Raw genomic sequence first — 15,566 nt, 5'->3', positions numbered from 1 at the left:
CAGAATCCATTGGTGTGAAATTATACATTGTTGTTATTTTCAGAGGCTATTCAGCTTGGACTGATATGCAACAAGCAGTTACTTAGCATCTGCTATGTTGCTTATTGTGTAGTCTAGTTCATTTGTCTGTAGCAAAAACAAAGCCACAGATGACCTTATCTCCTCCACTGTGTGTGTAAGTGTTTGTTTGAAGCTGTTTGTATATTCTTGATTAGTTTGTTTTTGAAGCAGCTTGGAAAAGTCTCATCTACTTTTTAGCACTTGGTTCCTTTTATAAAGCATCTTAGAAAGCAGACATAGCACTCCTAGGTCTGCCGGAAGTATTTCTTCTCTGAAGACTCAATTTCTTCCATTGTTTTAAAAAATTTTATTTATTTTGCCATGCTGAGCAGCAAGTGAGATCTTAGTTCCCCAACCAGGGATCGAACCCATGCCTCTCCACAGTGGAAGTGCGGAGCCTTAACCATTGGACTGCCAGGGAAGTCCCAAGACTCATTTTCTTGAGCGGTATTGCTTTGCTCATGCACTGAAGACTTCTGGTAACAGAAATGGACCAGAGAGTTTCAAACAGTTCTACAGAAATTGTACTTTGGTTTCTAGACTTCATTGTCCTTGGGAATTGGAACTGTCACCTGGTGTGCATTCCTCATAACTGAGATTATCTTAAAACAGAAATGGAAGGAAAGCTTTCCTGTGCTTCGGGTAGGAGACGAATTTGCTTTTGTAGAATTTGTGGCTGAGGAAAGCAGACAGAGCCTGGTTGAAGAAGACGTATGTTACCACGAGCCACCAAGTTAAGTTGTGGAAACCAAAGGTGACAGCCATGGAAATGTAGATCATCAGCTCTGCCAAGTAGTTAGGGGAAGAAACATATTCAAACCAGTCTCCAAAAGGGATTCGGTGGTTACAGTGAATGACCATTCCTGAAATGGAAAAAGAAGATACCCTGAACATTTGAAGTTGCCAAAACAAAGTTTTACCACTTCACCCTCCAAATAATTTATAAAACTTATTTAGGAAAAGGTGTCACAGACCTGTACAAACCACCATCCTGTCACACCTCCATTGTCATTCTACTACATATTAAAAAGTCACATGCTGAGGTTATACTAACAACTGTAAGTAAGTTTCTCCAACAATCCTCCAAGCTATTAAGAGCTCAGACTCCAGAGTCAGACTGCATGAGTTCAAATCCTAGCTCTGCCACTTACAAGCTGTGTAACTTTAGATAAGTTGCTTAACCTCTCTGTGCCTCTCTTTCCTCAACTATAAAATGAGGATAAGACTGTACCTGCCTAAAGCGAGTACTGTGAAGTTACATATAAAGCACTCAGAACAGGGCCGGCACAAAGTAAGCACTTGATAAATGGTGCATAGTACTATTCCATTTTTAATATTTCAAAAAGTCTAATAAAAACTGTACCTGTGATAAGTCAACACAAGTTAACTAAAGAGTCAAGGTTTTTTTGCTTTAGCTGGAATGATACTAACTTGGCACAGTAATGCTAGGGCTCACATACTGGTTAGACACATATATGCAGTGTAGGCCCCAAAACGTGGGCACAGAATAGAGTCATAGAATGTCAGGGCTAGATGGTGCCAGGGAGGTCTTTCAGTAAAATGCTCTCATTTTACAGATGGGAAGATCAAGACCCAGAGAGTCTTGTCAAAAATGAGCATTTGAGGGCTTCCCTGGTGGCGCAGTGGTTGAGAGTCCACCTGCTGATGCAGGGCACACGGGTTCGTGCCCCGGTCTGGGAAGATCCCACATGCCGTGGAGCGGCTAGGCCCGTGAGCCATGGCCGCTGACCCTGTGCGTCCAGAACCTGTGCTCCACAACGGGAGAGGCCACAATGGTGAGAGGCCCGTGTACCGCAAGAAAAAAAAAAAGAAAAAAAAAAAAGAAAAAAAAAGAGCATTTGATACATTAGTCAACTAATTAGGACGGGAAAGAAAAGAGAGAAGGAATATGTACACCTAACTTCTGAGGGCTAAAATCCACATGCAGTGGTTCTAAAAGATATCTCACCTGCTTTATTTTTCCTGAGATTGCCGAGAATGACATGACACTTATACTGATGGACAGATGACCAGATGAACATCATCATTCCGAGGATATGGAACCACCGAGCTTGCATCAAGAGATTTTTCCCTATCACATAGACTACAGAAATAAGAATTATCTTATTAGCCAACTCTGCAAAATTTCAGAGGCTCAGAGCATTAAAAAAAATCCTATAATCAGTAGAACACCATTACCTACTTATTCTGTTCTTCATGACTAGAAAAGCAACCTGCTACAATTTCCCAAGTACAGAGGGGAGAACAGCATCCCTGTGGATGAGGGAGGTGTGCTCCTCAGCCAGGGGCAGATTCAGGGGCCCCTGGCAGAGAATTCCGTATCAACACATTCTCTTGCTCCTTCTTCAAGTGCTTCAAGCACAGGGGTCAGCCCTGTCTCCCACTCTGGTGATGTACTCTTGTGTAGTGAGACTACTTCACATGTTTATTTCTAAGCCTGGTTTTATGTCCTCTTTCTTACAGTCTGTCAGAAAAACACTTCCTAAAGGATCTCATCCCGAGCCATTTCTAAGGAAACCTTTAATGCTGACTTGACTGGCTCGGGCCAATGAAGAAAATCACTGGAAGTAAAGGCTAACAGTGGAACTTCTCAAAAAGAGGAGAAATGGAAACTGCAAGATAAAGACCAAAACAGTATCCCTTTCTGATTAGAGAGAACCTAGTCAGAGAGATTTCGTTTCAGGAGTAGAAACACTCAAAAGTTTCATCTTCTTTCTTCTCCAGCTACCAAGAAGATGGGAAGAATGCAGGTTTTCTAAGGACTGGCATTAGAAAAACAAATTAAGGACTTCTCTATGTTGAGCAGGAAGCAGTGAGGCTAGTCAGGGATTTGACTGAAAAAACAAAGCTGTCCATTGACAACGGGGAAGAGCCGGAGGCTCTGCAGCCAAGAGGGAGCCCCTACAAATTTGATTCAGGTAGGAGAACCAAGGATCAAGCTATTCCATATGGGTACCTGGAGGCAGGACTCAGCTGATGACAGCTAATGACTAATGACAGTCCACCAAAATCTAATTGTGTTAATTTCTTTTAAAAACTTGCTTTCTCTAAATAATCTACCGTAGTCTCTTAATGCTGACTAAGTTTAGCCATTTAACTAAGTAGTTATAATTTTATAAGTTAAAAATAAACAGAATATGAAAAATAGTTTTAAATCAGAGGGCTATAAGAGCAAGTCACCACAGGATTACAAGTTGAAGCAAGTGTATGAGAGTTCATGTTACAGCCAAGTCACCTACTCTAAAGGCAGAGAAAAAAAAATTTTAAGAGTAAGTTATGATACAGGAAAGGGGAGGCAGGAGGAAGGCTTTTTACTGAGGGTCTAATCTGTGTAGTATTTAATTATTCATTTATTCATTCGTTCCTTATTGAGTGTCTACTGAGCGTGGCATCTCTCACGAGGGATAAAGCAGTGGGTAAGTCAGGTCAGATCCCAGTCCTCATGAACTCACACTCTAGTAGCAAGAGATGAAACAAGTAAAAAAATCAATAACCAAGATAATTTAAGGTACAGATGGTACTCTGAAGAAAAAACAACAGAACAATGTAATGGAGAGGGACTGGGGGTGGACCCTCTAGATTCTGAAGGCAAGGAGATGTGAAGATCTGGGTAGTTTACAGATACACTTTCTTTCCACTTTCACAAGAACCCTCTGAAATCAGTATATGTCCCTAATTCCAGATGAAGGTTCTGAGGCTCTGAGAAGTTAATAAGCCAGAATTCAGACTCAGGCCCATCTGACGCCAAAGCCCCTGTCATTTCTATCAGACTCTGCAGCTGGCAAATGCCCCAGTGTGTTCTCTTCCAATGAATTCCTGAAACAAGTCCTCCCCATACTGTCCCAGATGACCTCTTGAAGGACAGGTAGGTGAAACACAAGTTTCAGAAAACTTCAGAAAGGAGTGTCCAGAAGCTATTTTGTGGGTGTCTCAGCAGCCTTTCCTTGACTTCTTATACAGGAAGGAAGGTGGAAGTTGGGGTCCAGCCAGCAGAGGAAACTCCAGGAGAGATATGTAATGCTAACAGACTGCAAGCTAATGGGTTACCAAAGTGCTTTGGAAAGCTCCTTTGGGTAAAAACCTCGGACTGTTCTCCAGGAATGACGGCTCAAACCGTGACATGGGATGCACAAGCATGCCACAGCCGAAAGCTCAGGGAGGAAAAACTGACTTACGTTCAGAGAAATTAGATGGAGAGATGCTAACCGAGTGGCTGGAGCCAATAAACAACTCAGGAATTGAGAAAGAGTGTCAATAAGTCATACTTTAAAATCGTTCCTTGCGCCATGGAGGCCACGGGCTGTCCTACAGCAACAGAGAGGCAGGCCAATCAAGGGGCACTTGACACTGAAATCAAACCTGAGGAGACAGCTCACTCACTGAGTACTGGAAATATCCAGACCATGGGCTCAATTTACAAGGAGGGATAGGGCAGTCTTAGGAAACAGGAAGACTTGGGCTTAGAGAAAACAGCTGTGAAGGACCTACTCTAGAGCGTGTGGGCTGACGGATACCAAGGGTGCGAGATGAAGTTAAGCTCAGCACTAGAAAACTCATTTCCATCACCCAAAATGACTTGAATTCTTTATGATAAGCATGCACTGTTTTTACAAAAACGATGGTCAGATATGTCAGATATCCAATCCTCCCTCTCCCCCAACCCCCAAATCACATTTCATTTCCTCCTCATAAACAAAGTCATGATTTTGCTTCCCTCTTCCTGGCTAGTGAGAGCTCAGAAGTGTTAAGGCACAATTTTGATTTACCACAGTACTCTTTTGTCCTCTCCGCTCAGGCTGCCTCACTTGAAATAAGCTTTGTTACAACGGGAACAGTCACAAGAACAAAATAGCAACAAAATGGCCCCCTACCTCCTCTTCAAATCCCAACTACTCACCATGAGCTCAGGCCACCCTTTCCTCCTCTGGTATTCCATGATTTCACCCTGCACAACAACTTTCCCTTCCCCTCCCTCATCCCTCACCCCTCCACCCCTGGATGATGAGGCTTTGGTGAGGCAGCTTGGCTTGCTGACCCTTTCTCCTGTTCCAGTATGTTCCCCTGCTTCCTGTTCTACTCTTGACCACACTGCCTCTTTCTTTCCAGACTAACTCCGCAGAAGTTCACTGACTTCAATCCCATTGATGGAAACCCCACATCCCACTTCTTCATCCCTAAACCAGGCCTCCCGAAGACTTTGCACTTTATTCCCTTTACTGAAGGCACTGCTGCTTACGTTGGTATCTCTCAGGTTTTAGCAGTTATGGTTAATGTGATGTGCATCTCCTAGACACCCTTGGGCATGTTGACTTTTTAAAGCTACAATCAGAGCCCAAACTCCTCAAATGCAAAGTGAACTGGGCAGGCCTCCTACTTCCTAACTTCCATAATGCTTGGTGGAATGCTTCACCCAGAGTCCCTCATATACCCAGTGACGCAGCTGACAGACCCCAGCAACCACTCACCATTCCTGCCGTCCATTGGCACTTGGCTCAACACAGTTAGGCCAACAAGGACATAGTAGACAAGTCCAAAACAGTACTGCACGACGTGAATCATGGCATTGGAGAAGACACTGACATAGAAGCACTCGAAGAGTCTTCGTAGGCTGTGTAGCCACAGAAATACTAGTACTAAGAACGCAGACAGCACGAGCTCATCCCCTACAATTCAGAATGGAACACACTCAGCATCTCTCGCTCCAGGGCTAATCCAAAGTTATGATTTCCCCTACTGTTAAACAGGGTATTAAACAAGATCAGAGCTAGGAAAGGGCCGTAGATATCATCCAGTCTAACGCCTCCTTTTTTTTTGGCAGTGAGGGAGTGAGCCAGGTGAAGTCAAGGCATTTGGCTCAAAGTTACACAGTAAGCTAGTGACAGAGCCGAGACAGACTCAGGCCTCCTGACTCTACTCTGTGATGTGGAAGCCTTCTGGGTTACGTGGCTGTGAAGGGATCCGTGCTCTCAGAACCCAAACTCCATGGTCGCTGGTCCCTGGCACTAATCCCCATTTGAAGATAGTCAGGAAGAGTTCCTGGATGACCTCTGAGCAAGGACTCCTGGTGGGATCCCTGAGGTCAGCAGGGGAGAAGAGACACAGGCATATACAGAAGCAGAAAGGGGGATGGGAACAGAGACAGGAAGAGTTATGCATTTCTTTCCATATTAAAAAAAAAAGAGAGATTATACTTTTGGGGGACTGTGAGCCTTGAGATCTATCTTCCTATCTGCCTCTCACCCCTCTGCCTCAAGAGAAGTCAGAAGAAATGCTGGTTTCTAAAATGACATAAAATCTAGAATTTTTTTAAAAATGTTATCACACACATCATAAAAATACAGTAAGGACACAGCCTAATGAATTTTTGCAAAGTACACCAGCCCATCCCACCCGTACGACCAGCCCCTACATCAAGAAACAGAGCACAACCAGCATCTCGTGCTCCCCTCTAGGCACTGCCCCTCCCCGCACCCTCCCACGGGTACGCTCTATGGAGACTTCTATCACACAGATTGGCTTTGCCTGCTTTTCTCTTTTAAATATAGTGAAACCTAGTTCTAACTCTTCAGGAATAGGATAAAACAAACAACCAAATACAACTCCTCACAACCACCCTTCAAATATTAGAACCCCAGCCAGCCCCCCAGTAAGCAAATGAAGAGGTAAAGCTTTAATGGGTGAAGTGGGATTCGCCGAGGTATCTTCCCCTCCCAAGTAGGATCTGCGTAGCTTTTTCTTTCTGTCATCTTTTGCAACAAGTTCCTCTGGTTATACAGAAAAGGATTGTTCCTAGGAAGCCAGCGGTTTGGCTGCTGGAACGAAGGACAGAGATAGCACCAGAACAATTTGTTTCTAATTCTGCCCCTCTCCTGATGCCTGACATTAATTGAGGCCACTTTATGGGTTTCACCTTCAATTCCTTACCTTTTAAATTGTTCTATGTATCCTTTATTCAAGGCACAGTAAGGCAAATTTAAATGCTATTTTGTAATCATCTGATCAACAACTATTTACAGTCAATTTTTTTATATAACCAAAGCCTCACAGCATAACAAACATTTTTAACCTGTGATCAAAAAGTAATTTTCTATCAAATTTCTGGAGTCCAGAGGCATGATTGTGGTTGGAACTATATATACGATAAATGTTTCAAGGCAAACCTGAGGGATCCTAAAGTACTAAAAATATCAGAGGGAGAACAGCCAGTCCTGTTCAGCACAGCACTTGCTGGGAAATCAGGGATGAAGAGCTGACTCTCAGCTCTGCCATGATCTCAGTGAAGGACTTGGGGCCTTCCCCTTGGCCATCTGGCTGTGATCCACGCGGAACCCTTTCTGCCCCACCCTTCACGTCCCAGTCCGGCCAAGAAGCTGAGAGTGGCTATGAAATACCGAGAACACCTTCCCGCAGGCAGGACAGACAGGAACAGGATGCAATGGTTGGTATTAGCCAGAGGAGTTGTTACCTCGGAATTGCGCAGCCCCAAGAATTCTGAGTAAATGATGAAGCCAGTTTGGAAAAGGTGCTCCCACAAACAGAGACTGAGTAAGGCTCCAGAGCAGGAAGCCATTCCACAGCACTGAGATGATATAGAAGTGAGAAAAATACCTGCGAAGGGAAAACAAGTTAGGTAATAATCAGAGTGGATCCACTTTAAGCCTTTATACAGGAAGACTATTTTTAGTTTCCCTATCCTCTTTCCTCCATTCTGCAAGTATAACTTTGCTTTTTTAATAGAACCTGAATCCTACAGATGTTCAGATTTTTGAAATTTCCTTTCAAATGATGGGACTGGTTAACTAATAAGAAAAAGAGGCTTCCTAAGGTTAACAAGAACATGAATGACCTTGTTAAACTTAGATGTAGGGTTAATTAGCTCTCTCTCTTATCTCCAGGTAACAGGATTGGGCTCAAACTCAAAAATAGGGGGCCCCAGGGCCTGGCAGAGACAGCCTAGATTGTGCTAACACTAGCCAAATCTGTGGAAGATTTCTAAATCTCGACTGATATTGCTGCAATAGCCATACAACTGTTACATAAGATTTGTACAGTCACAGGCTCTCAGGGTTGCAAGAAACCTTAAAGGTCTTCTGATTCAGTGTTTTCTTAAATTATGTTGACCTAAATTACTTTTATAATAACATGACAAATATTAACTCATAAAACTAGCTATCAACTCCTGATGGTTACCGCTCTCACACAAATACAATACATATTTTGCAATCAACATAGTAATGGATGAAATAAATAAAACCACAAAACCAATAAAAGTTGAAATTAGCAATTAGCAATGTCAATTTAACGTGAAAGATTATGCTGGTTTGCTGCAAAGGAATCACCTAATATGGCACCAGGGCCTAACATGTTTTTTGAGGTCTCTTTACCTATACCTCTACTATTTTTCTCTAATCAAATCGATGCAAAATCTTTCTGACTCTGCAGGGTGCCTGGAGGTCACCTGGCCTTCCCTGGTCTTCAATGCATCACATCTATATTAAGCCCTCCTTGTCTCATTAATCTGTGATGCAGTAAGACAGCCTGGAGTCAATAGGATTACACGTAGATTCAGGGACTCTTCCAGTTGATTCAGAAATATGCTTGTATGTACCAGACCCCACAGTCCCCCAGACTATGCCCACAACCCGTCTGACAAACACCGATCTAAGCTGACCATTCCATAGCAACCCACTTATTCTCCCCACTACTGTTACAAATTCTATCACCGGATCTGTCCTCTCTGAGATGTCCTGTTATTCTGGATTCATCTTCTCTAGGCTCAAGAGCTTAGTTTCCTACAAAGTTCATGCATGAGTGTCAAGTCTACCCCCTTGTCCCCACCCCCGGGCCCCTGGCCTTTGGTTGCCTCCCAGGGTCTTCCGTAAGACACACTTCCTAGAACTGAGCCCAGTTCTGGTCTGAGCCAGCAGAGCAGAATGGCAGCTGCAAGGTGCTCTGCAGGCTCCCATGGAAAGAGGAGGGGCCGGCTTCTGAGGAGCAACTTTAAGCCGCTTTACCTACTTCATGTTTTCAAAAAAATTTACTGAGCACTTAGAACGTGCTAGGTGATGTTCTTGGAGCTGGAGACGCAGCAGGGAGCAAACCGAGCAGCTGACTGCCATGATGAAGTTTATCTTTCGGCAGACAGTCAACAAATGAACCTGTAGACATCTAGCCCAGTGCTGGGTGAGGGGGCAGAGACGGTGCAGAGGGGAGGCCATTCTGGGTGAGTGGTCAAGGATGGCCTCTCTGGAAGTGACACTTGGCTAGAATGAGTAACCTTTGTGAATTTCTGAGGAAAGAATGTTCTAGGCAGAGCAAACAACCACCACGAAGGCCCTGAGGCACAACAAAGGACACGTGTGTGGAGGGTGCTAAGGCATGAAAAGGAAGGGCAGACCCTACAGGGCCCTGTAAGGACACTGGCTTTTAAGTGGGATGGGAAGGCATCTGAACACAGCAACCTGAAGTAATACTTTATGTTTTAAAAATCCTTCTGGCTGGGCTTCCCTGGTGGCGCAGTGGTTGAGAGCCCGCCTGCCGATGAAGGGGACACGGGTTTGTGCCCCGGTCCGGGAAGATCCCACATGCCGCGGAGCGGCTGGGCCCGTGAGCCATGGCCGCTGAGCCTGCGCGTCCGGAGCCTGTGCTCCACAACGGGAGAGGCCACAACAGCGCGAGGCCCACATACCGCAAAAAAAAAAAAAAAAAAAAAAAAAAATCCTTCTGGCTGATGGAAAAGTTCTGGAGATGATGACGGTGGTGATGGTTGCACAACAATGTGACTGTACTTAAAGCCACTGAGCTGTACACGCAAAAAGGGTTAAAGTGGAAAATGGTATGTCATGTATTTGATTTTATCACAATCAAAAAAAAAAAAGAGAGAGAGCGCATTGTTCATTCATTCATTTTGGTCTTTTTTAAGTTAAAAAAAAATCCCCCTGGTAAGGAAAGAGAATCGTCCAGTTGTGGGGAAACCAGTTAAAGAGTATTTCATTTCATCATCCCAACAATACTGTCAAGTTTGTATTATATTTACATGCGGCAGCTGAGAAAACTAAGGCTCAGAAGGTTAAGTTACTTATCCAAGGTCATGCAGTAAGTGGTAGTGTTTGGCTCCACACTCAGCCCTGATGACTCTGAAGTTAAATCACATGGCTGTGCTCCTATTCATGTGATCTAAACTTGCCTGAACCTGCTTTTCCAGCCCTATGTTACATGTATCAATTTATACCAAAACATAAATCAACCAAATTACTCAAGAATGTTTGAGATAAGATGCTAAGCCACATTTTGCTGTGCGATGGGGTTTTGATTCACAGGCAGATTGTTTTTCTTATTCCTACATTTTGCACATTCTATCTCTTGTTTTGCTTGCCTGATTTCCTGCTACAGGAAACGTGTCCTACTCTTTATTCGTGGTTACATCTGTTTTTTGAAAAGACCCAGCTCTAGCCTCAAAAGCAGATCTGAAAACTCTACTTCCTTCTCTTCTAGACGCTCTCCCTCTTTTTCCTCCCTTGGCACTTTGCTTAACTGAAGTGAACCCCTGGGAGCAGGGATATGGGGACCCTTATGGTAGCTCAGGGCTGGGCACCGAGCAAGCACTCCTCTGACTTAACAAACATTTTGGTGCTTAGTATAAGCCAGGGACTGCTCTAGGCTCTGGGGATATAGCAATGAACACAAAAGACAACAGTTCCTGTCCTCATGGAGCTTATACTCACAGTTACACACAGAAGTAAAATTTACACCATGTCAGTAGGTGGTAATTGCTAACAAGAAAACGAAAGCTGGGAAGAGACGAAGGAGTGCTGGGGATGGCAGTAGTATACTTTTCAACAGGGTGGATAGGGCAGGCCTCGTTGAGGAGGTTATACCTGAGCAGAATTATAGGAACTGAGGGCATAAACCATCTAGCTATTTGGGGGAAGAGCTTTCCAGGTAGAGGAAAGGCCTCTACAGGGCGAAGGCCCTGAGGGGACAGAAAACAAGCAGAGAGACCCAGAAAACTGGATTGGAGCCACAAAGGGGGCAAACGATAGGATCTCAGTGAGGTGGTGGGGACAAGACTGTACAGGGTCTTGGGCTCTTCCTGGGAGTGAGCTGGAAGCCACTAGATGGTTCTGAGACAGGAGATATCTGATCTAACACTACTTGCTGATTGCAAGAACTGATCCCAGGACCAGTAAGGGGAGTTATAGGTTTTAACTAAGGAAGGAAACCAATGGTTCCTGAGTTCTGACGAGGGGCCTGGCCCTGTGCCAAGTGCTTTAATATCATCACCACCTGTATGAGGAACAGGTGCTATTATGCTAACACTCTAATCCATACCACCACCTCTTGCCTGGAGCACCATTAGCGGCCTCTTACCCAGTCTTCTCCACACAATGGCTAGTCATCCTCTCAAACATAAATCACATAATGCCATGCCCCCTTCCCCATCCTAAAGCTGCTTTCCATACACTCAGAATAAAATCTAACCTCCACTATGGTCTGTAAGGCCCGCTGTCTGTCCTGGCCTCCCAAAATGAACTCATCTCCTGCCCTGCCCCTTTCTGTTCATCCTTTCCAGTGTTGTCATTGGCTACCCCATCTTGCTCATGATCAAGTAACCAGGCTGGATTTCCTCTGAAGCACTTATTACCATCTGAAATTATTTTGCTTGTTTTACAAGATTTGTTTACATATTTATCTTTTTACAAAAACAAAGGCTCCAAGGAACCTAGAATAGCTCCTGGCAATAGTAAGTACTCTATAAACAATGGTTAAATAAATGAATGAAAGAGAAGGTACCACGTCCAAAGTTACTCTCAGAGAAAGCAGTCAAGTTAATCAACAAACCAATTAAACCTAAAACCTTTTTTTTTTTTTTGATTCATTCAAAACATTGATCGAGGACCTTATTATTATCAGGCATTGAGCCCAGGATATGGCAACAAACAAGACAAATGTAAACATATGGAGTTTACAGTCTAGAGCAGGAATTCCTAACATTTTTCTTCCATGGATTCCTTTGGCAGTCTGGTGAAGGCTACATGCCTAAAAGACATAGGGATAAACGAAACCAATTATGCTGAAATATAGGTAACACAACCACTAAGAAACATTTGTGATATATGTGCTTCTTAATTAATGTATTAAATAACAAGACAGAGTGGAGGATAATACAGTATTCTTATAGTGATGAAAATAATGTTTTGAGGTCTCCTCAATATTTTTAATATAACATTAAAAAGCTTGCCACAAAATTGAAGGAATTGCTAATTCTACTGTGGTTTGTTGATTACATTCATCATTAAGAAAGTGCCGAATTTCAGCTAGAGGTTAGTGAAATAAAGACGTTTCCAATCCAATTTGCCCCAAATTCTATCCACAGATCCCCTGGACTGCTGGTTAGGACCCCTGAACCCTAGTAGGGAAAGTCTGGATGGTTCTCTCTGTCTCTACAGCTCAATTCAATTGCAATGTTTCTATAACATTTTGAAATATTAGAAACAGAAGTACTTCCATATACACTATGCAAGTCAGGAGCACTGTGACTCACGTTCGAGGTCATGTATTTATTCAGACTTACTGGGAAATCAAAACTCCAGGAAGGGCTTCCCTGCTGGCACAGGGGTTAAGAAACCGCCTGCCAATGCAGGGAACATGGGTTCGAGCCCTGGTCCGGGAAGATTCCACATGCCACGGGGGAACTAAGCCCGTATGCCACAACTACTGAGCCTGTGCTCTAGAGCCTGCAAGCGACAACTACTGAACCCGCGTGCCACAACTACTGAAGCCTGCAGGCCTAGAGACCGTGCTCCGCAACGAGAAGCCATCGCAGTGAGAAGCCTGTGCACCTCAACGAAGAGTAGCCGCAACTAGAGAAAGCCCGCCCACAGCAACGAAGACCCAATGCAGCAAAAAATAATTTTAAAAATGAATTTAAAAAAAAATTAAAACAAAAACCAAAACTCCAGGAACCAAAAGAAAACGAGAAAAGCAACTATCACCTTAATTTAAAAAAAAAAAGAAATCTACCAGGCAGAGGTAATGGAATCAAACACTCCATGAACTCAATTAAGGTTTAATTCTTTCCTCTTTAGGAAAAAATAATCCCAAACAAATTCACCTAAGCTCTTGGGTGCAGAAACGTGATATACAGCTGCCTATTTCTAAGTGTAAAAATTACAGGTTATTTTCGCCTTTAAGAGTACTACTGAATTCTGAACAAGGAAAAATATTTAAATATAGCATCTAGACATTTTTGCCTTTCATGACTGGTCTGGATTTGCTGCACCTTCTCTAGTATGGAAAGAAATTTTAGTTTAAATTTAGAAAAAAGACCAAACAAAACACCATGGGAGGGTCCGTTCTAGAATTCTGGAAGAAGAAAAACACATAAATTCTTTCATAGTATAGTAGAAATTACAAGGAGCCCAAAGAGTACCAATTTTGTAGTAAAGAGTAAGGGAAAGGTACAAAATCTGTTTCTTGGCTGTCAAATATAATGACAGACCGGAGTAGTAACAGCTAGTGTATGGGAGCCAAAGAAACAGGTAAGTGCAGGGAATGATTTGAAATGTGCCCTCTACTCCAGAAACAGTAGTACCTTTTTTAAAATTTAGAAAATAAATTGTTACAACTCACACTCTCAAAAGAATTTTTTTCTTCACCTTGTAACACTAAAAAAATGACAATCTGGGGCTTCCCTGGTGGCGCAGTGGTTGAGAGTCCGCCTGCCGATGCAGGGAACACGGGTTCGTGCCCCGGTCCGGGAAGATCCCACATGCCGTGGAGCGGCTGGGCCCGTGAGCCATGGCCGCTGAGCCTGCGCGTCAGGAGCCTGTGCTCCGCAACGGGAGAGGCCACAACAGTGAGAGGCCCGTGTACCGCAAAAAAAAAAAAAAAAAAGACAATCTAGGAATGTCCCTGCTATGAAATAGAAAAGTACTACACTCAAAACCTGATTAAAAATAGGATGACCGGAAATTTTAGCTTACAAAGAGCTTCTAAGAAATAGGAGGCTTAATCACTGTGTGTGAATCCGTCTACTTCTGCCCAGAGCCTCATTCCCGTTACCTCTCCTCAGAATGACCTAGTGCTCGCTTCTCAGTGTTAATACCTGATGAATATTTCTCCAACAGTCAAAAGTGGGAAGCCAAGTTTATTTAGACCCTTTCTTGTCTGCAGACCTGGGGCACCGCCTATGCGAAGTTTAAGTGAGAACCAAGGTGTTTTAATACATCAGAAACCCTATCACATTTCTCCAGATTCCTTCCTAAACGCCAACTTAGGCTATATCTCCAAGAAAAGCCACTGCTATATTCCTACCGTCTAGCAGTGTTTGGCTGACTCTTCCCGGTAATGTTCTGAATTTAAAGAAAAGCAAACAAAAAACCGAAACTATAACAAGCCTTACAATTTCTGAAAGAATTCTATTGAAGTCCTAACGATTTAATATCTCGTTGAACTTAGTTATGAAATCTGCTGAAAGTCAAATGGGGCCTAGGGACCAAGCTTGCCTAAAATGTGCCATCTTGGGCAACATTTCTCCAGGGGCACCTGCCGAGATGCGGGTAAGGAGCGTCAGTGCGATCGAAGGAGGTGGGCGCCAGTTGGTGACCCGCGTCTCACCCTTCATCCTAACTGTTGAGAGTTGGGAAACAAATAGGGGACACAGAGGCGCGAAAGGAGGGCCTGCCTTCATTTCTAGGGAGTTCCGGCGACCTCAAGTTAGCTTATGAGCACCTAGAGTGCAGGAGAGGGTAAAGAGGAGAATTTGGGGACAAAAGAAACTTTAATTTACCGCCTGGTGACCGGGCCTAAACTGGGAAGCGCTTCCATTTCCCCCGAAGGAAAGGCTACGTGCGGCCAGAAGTTCACGTTCCTGGGGCGAGAAGTTCACGTTTCTGCGCCCCCGAAGGTGCGCGAGGCTCAGCACCCTCGGTGTCGGCGGACACTCGCGGCATTCAGCCCCCAGGGCCACGCAGCGGACGCGGGCAGAGCCGGAGGGCTGGCCGGCGTTGCGCCGCGTCGAGGAACCCGCCTGGGCCTCCCGGGCCGGTCCGCGCCGGCCCCGCCGGCCCCGCGCACGCCTCTGCTGCCCCCTGCCGGCTGCACGAGCGGGGCGCCCCCGGCTCTCCGCGCCTAGGCAGCCAGGACTCGCGCCCGGGCGCAGTTACCTCTTGGGGACATCAAAGGCCCGACAGGCGGCCGGTCGCGACGGCCCCCCTTCTTTGGTTTTTCCATAGCGGATCAGGTCCTGGAAGAGCGCGCAGCCCGGAAGCAGGCCGGACGGCACGAGCTGCAGCAGTAGGGTCAGCAGGAAGGCCGCGGCCAGCGTGAGCCACACGGCACGCAGCGGATTCAGCGCCGAGAGTTCGGCCCCCGCCCAGGGAGCCATGGCCGGCACGCCCGGCGTCCGCGCTCCCCGGGCCCTCGGCACCCGTTGGCGAAGGAACGGCCGCTCGAGCGCGGCGCGCCGGGCTCAGCCGGGCGGG

General features: G+C 45.0%; 1 protein-coding gene across 2 annotated transcripts; it reads right to left on the bottom strand.

Annotated features, from left to right (window-relative positions):
- Nucleotides 1-351: 351 nt before the first annotated feature.
- Nucleotides 352-15,557, bottom strand: SRD5A3 (steroid 5 alpha-reductase 3). Of its 2 annotated transcripts, none has more exons than XM_082630876.1 (5): nt 15,249-15,557; nt 7,547-7,689; nt 5,547-5,744; nt 2,030-2,164; nt 352-923 (listed from the first exon to the last, which is right to left on the bottom strand). In XM_082630876.1, the coding sequence occupies exons 1-5, from the start codon at nt 15,467-15,469 to the stop codon at nt 664-666; spliced, it is 957 nt and encodes a 318-aa protein (XP_082487002.1). In that variant the 5' UTR covers nt 15,470-15,557; the 3' UTR covers nt 352-663. The 2 variants fall into 2 exon arrangements, with proteins under 2 accessions (XP_082487002.1, XP_082487003.1); XM_082630877.1 differs by lacking the exon at nt 15,249-15,557 and adding an exon at nt 14,873-15,094.
- Nucleotides 15,558-15,566: the final 9 nt, after the last annotated feature.

This window comes from Mesoplodon mirus (genome assembly GCF_964341445.2).
Source record: "Mesoplodon mirus genome assembly, chromosome: 2".
In the NCBI taxonomy this organism is placed as follows: Eukaryota; Metazoa; Chordata; class Mammalia; order Artiodactyla; family Ziphiidae; genus Mesoplodon; species Mesoplodon mirus.
The sequence above is the reverse complement of the archived record's forward strand: the minus strand, read 5'-3'. Positions and strand labels throughout refer to the sequence as shown.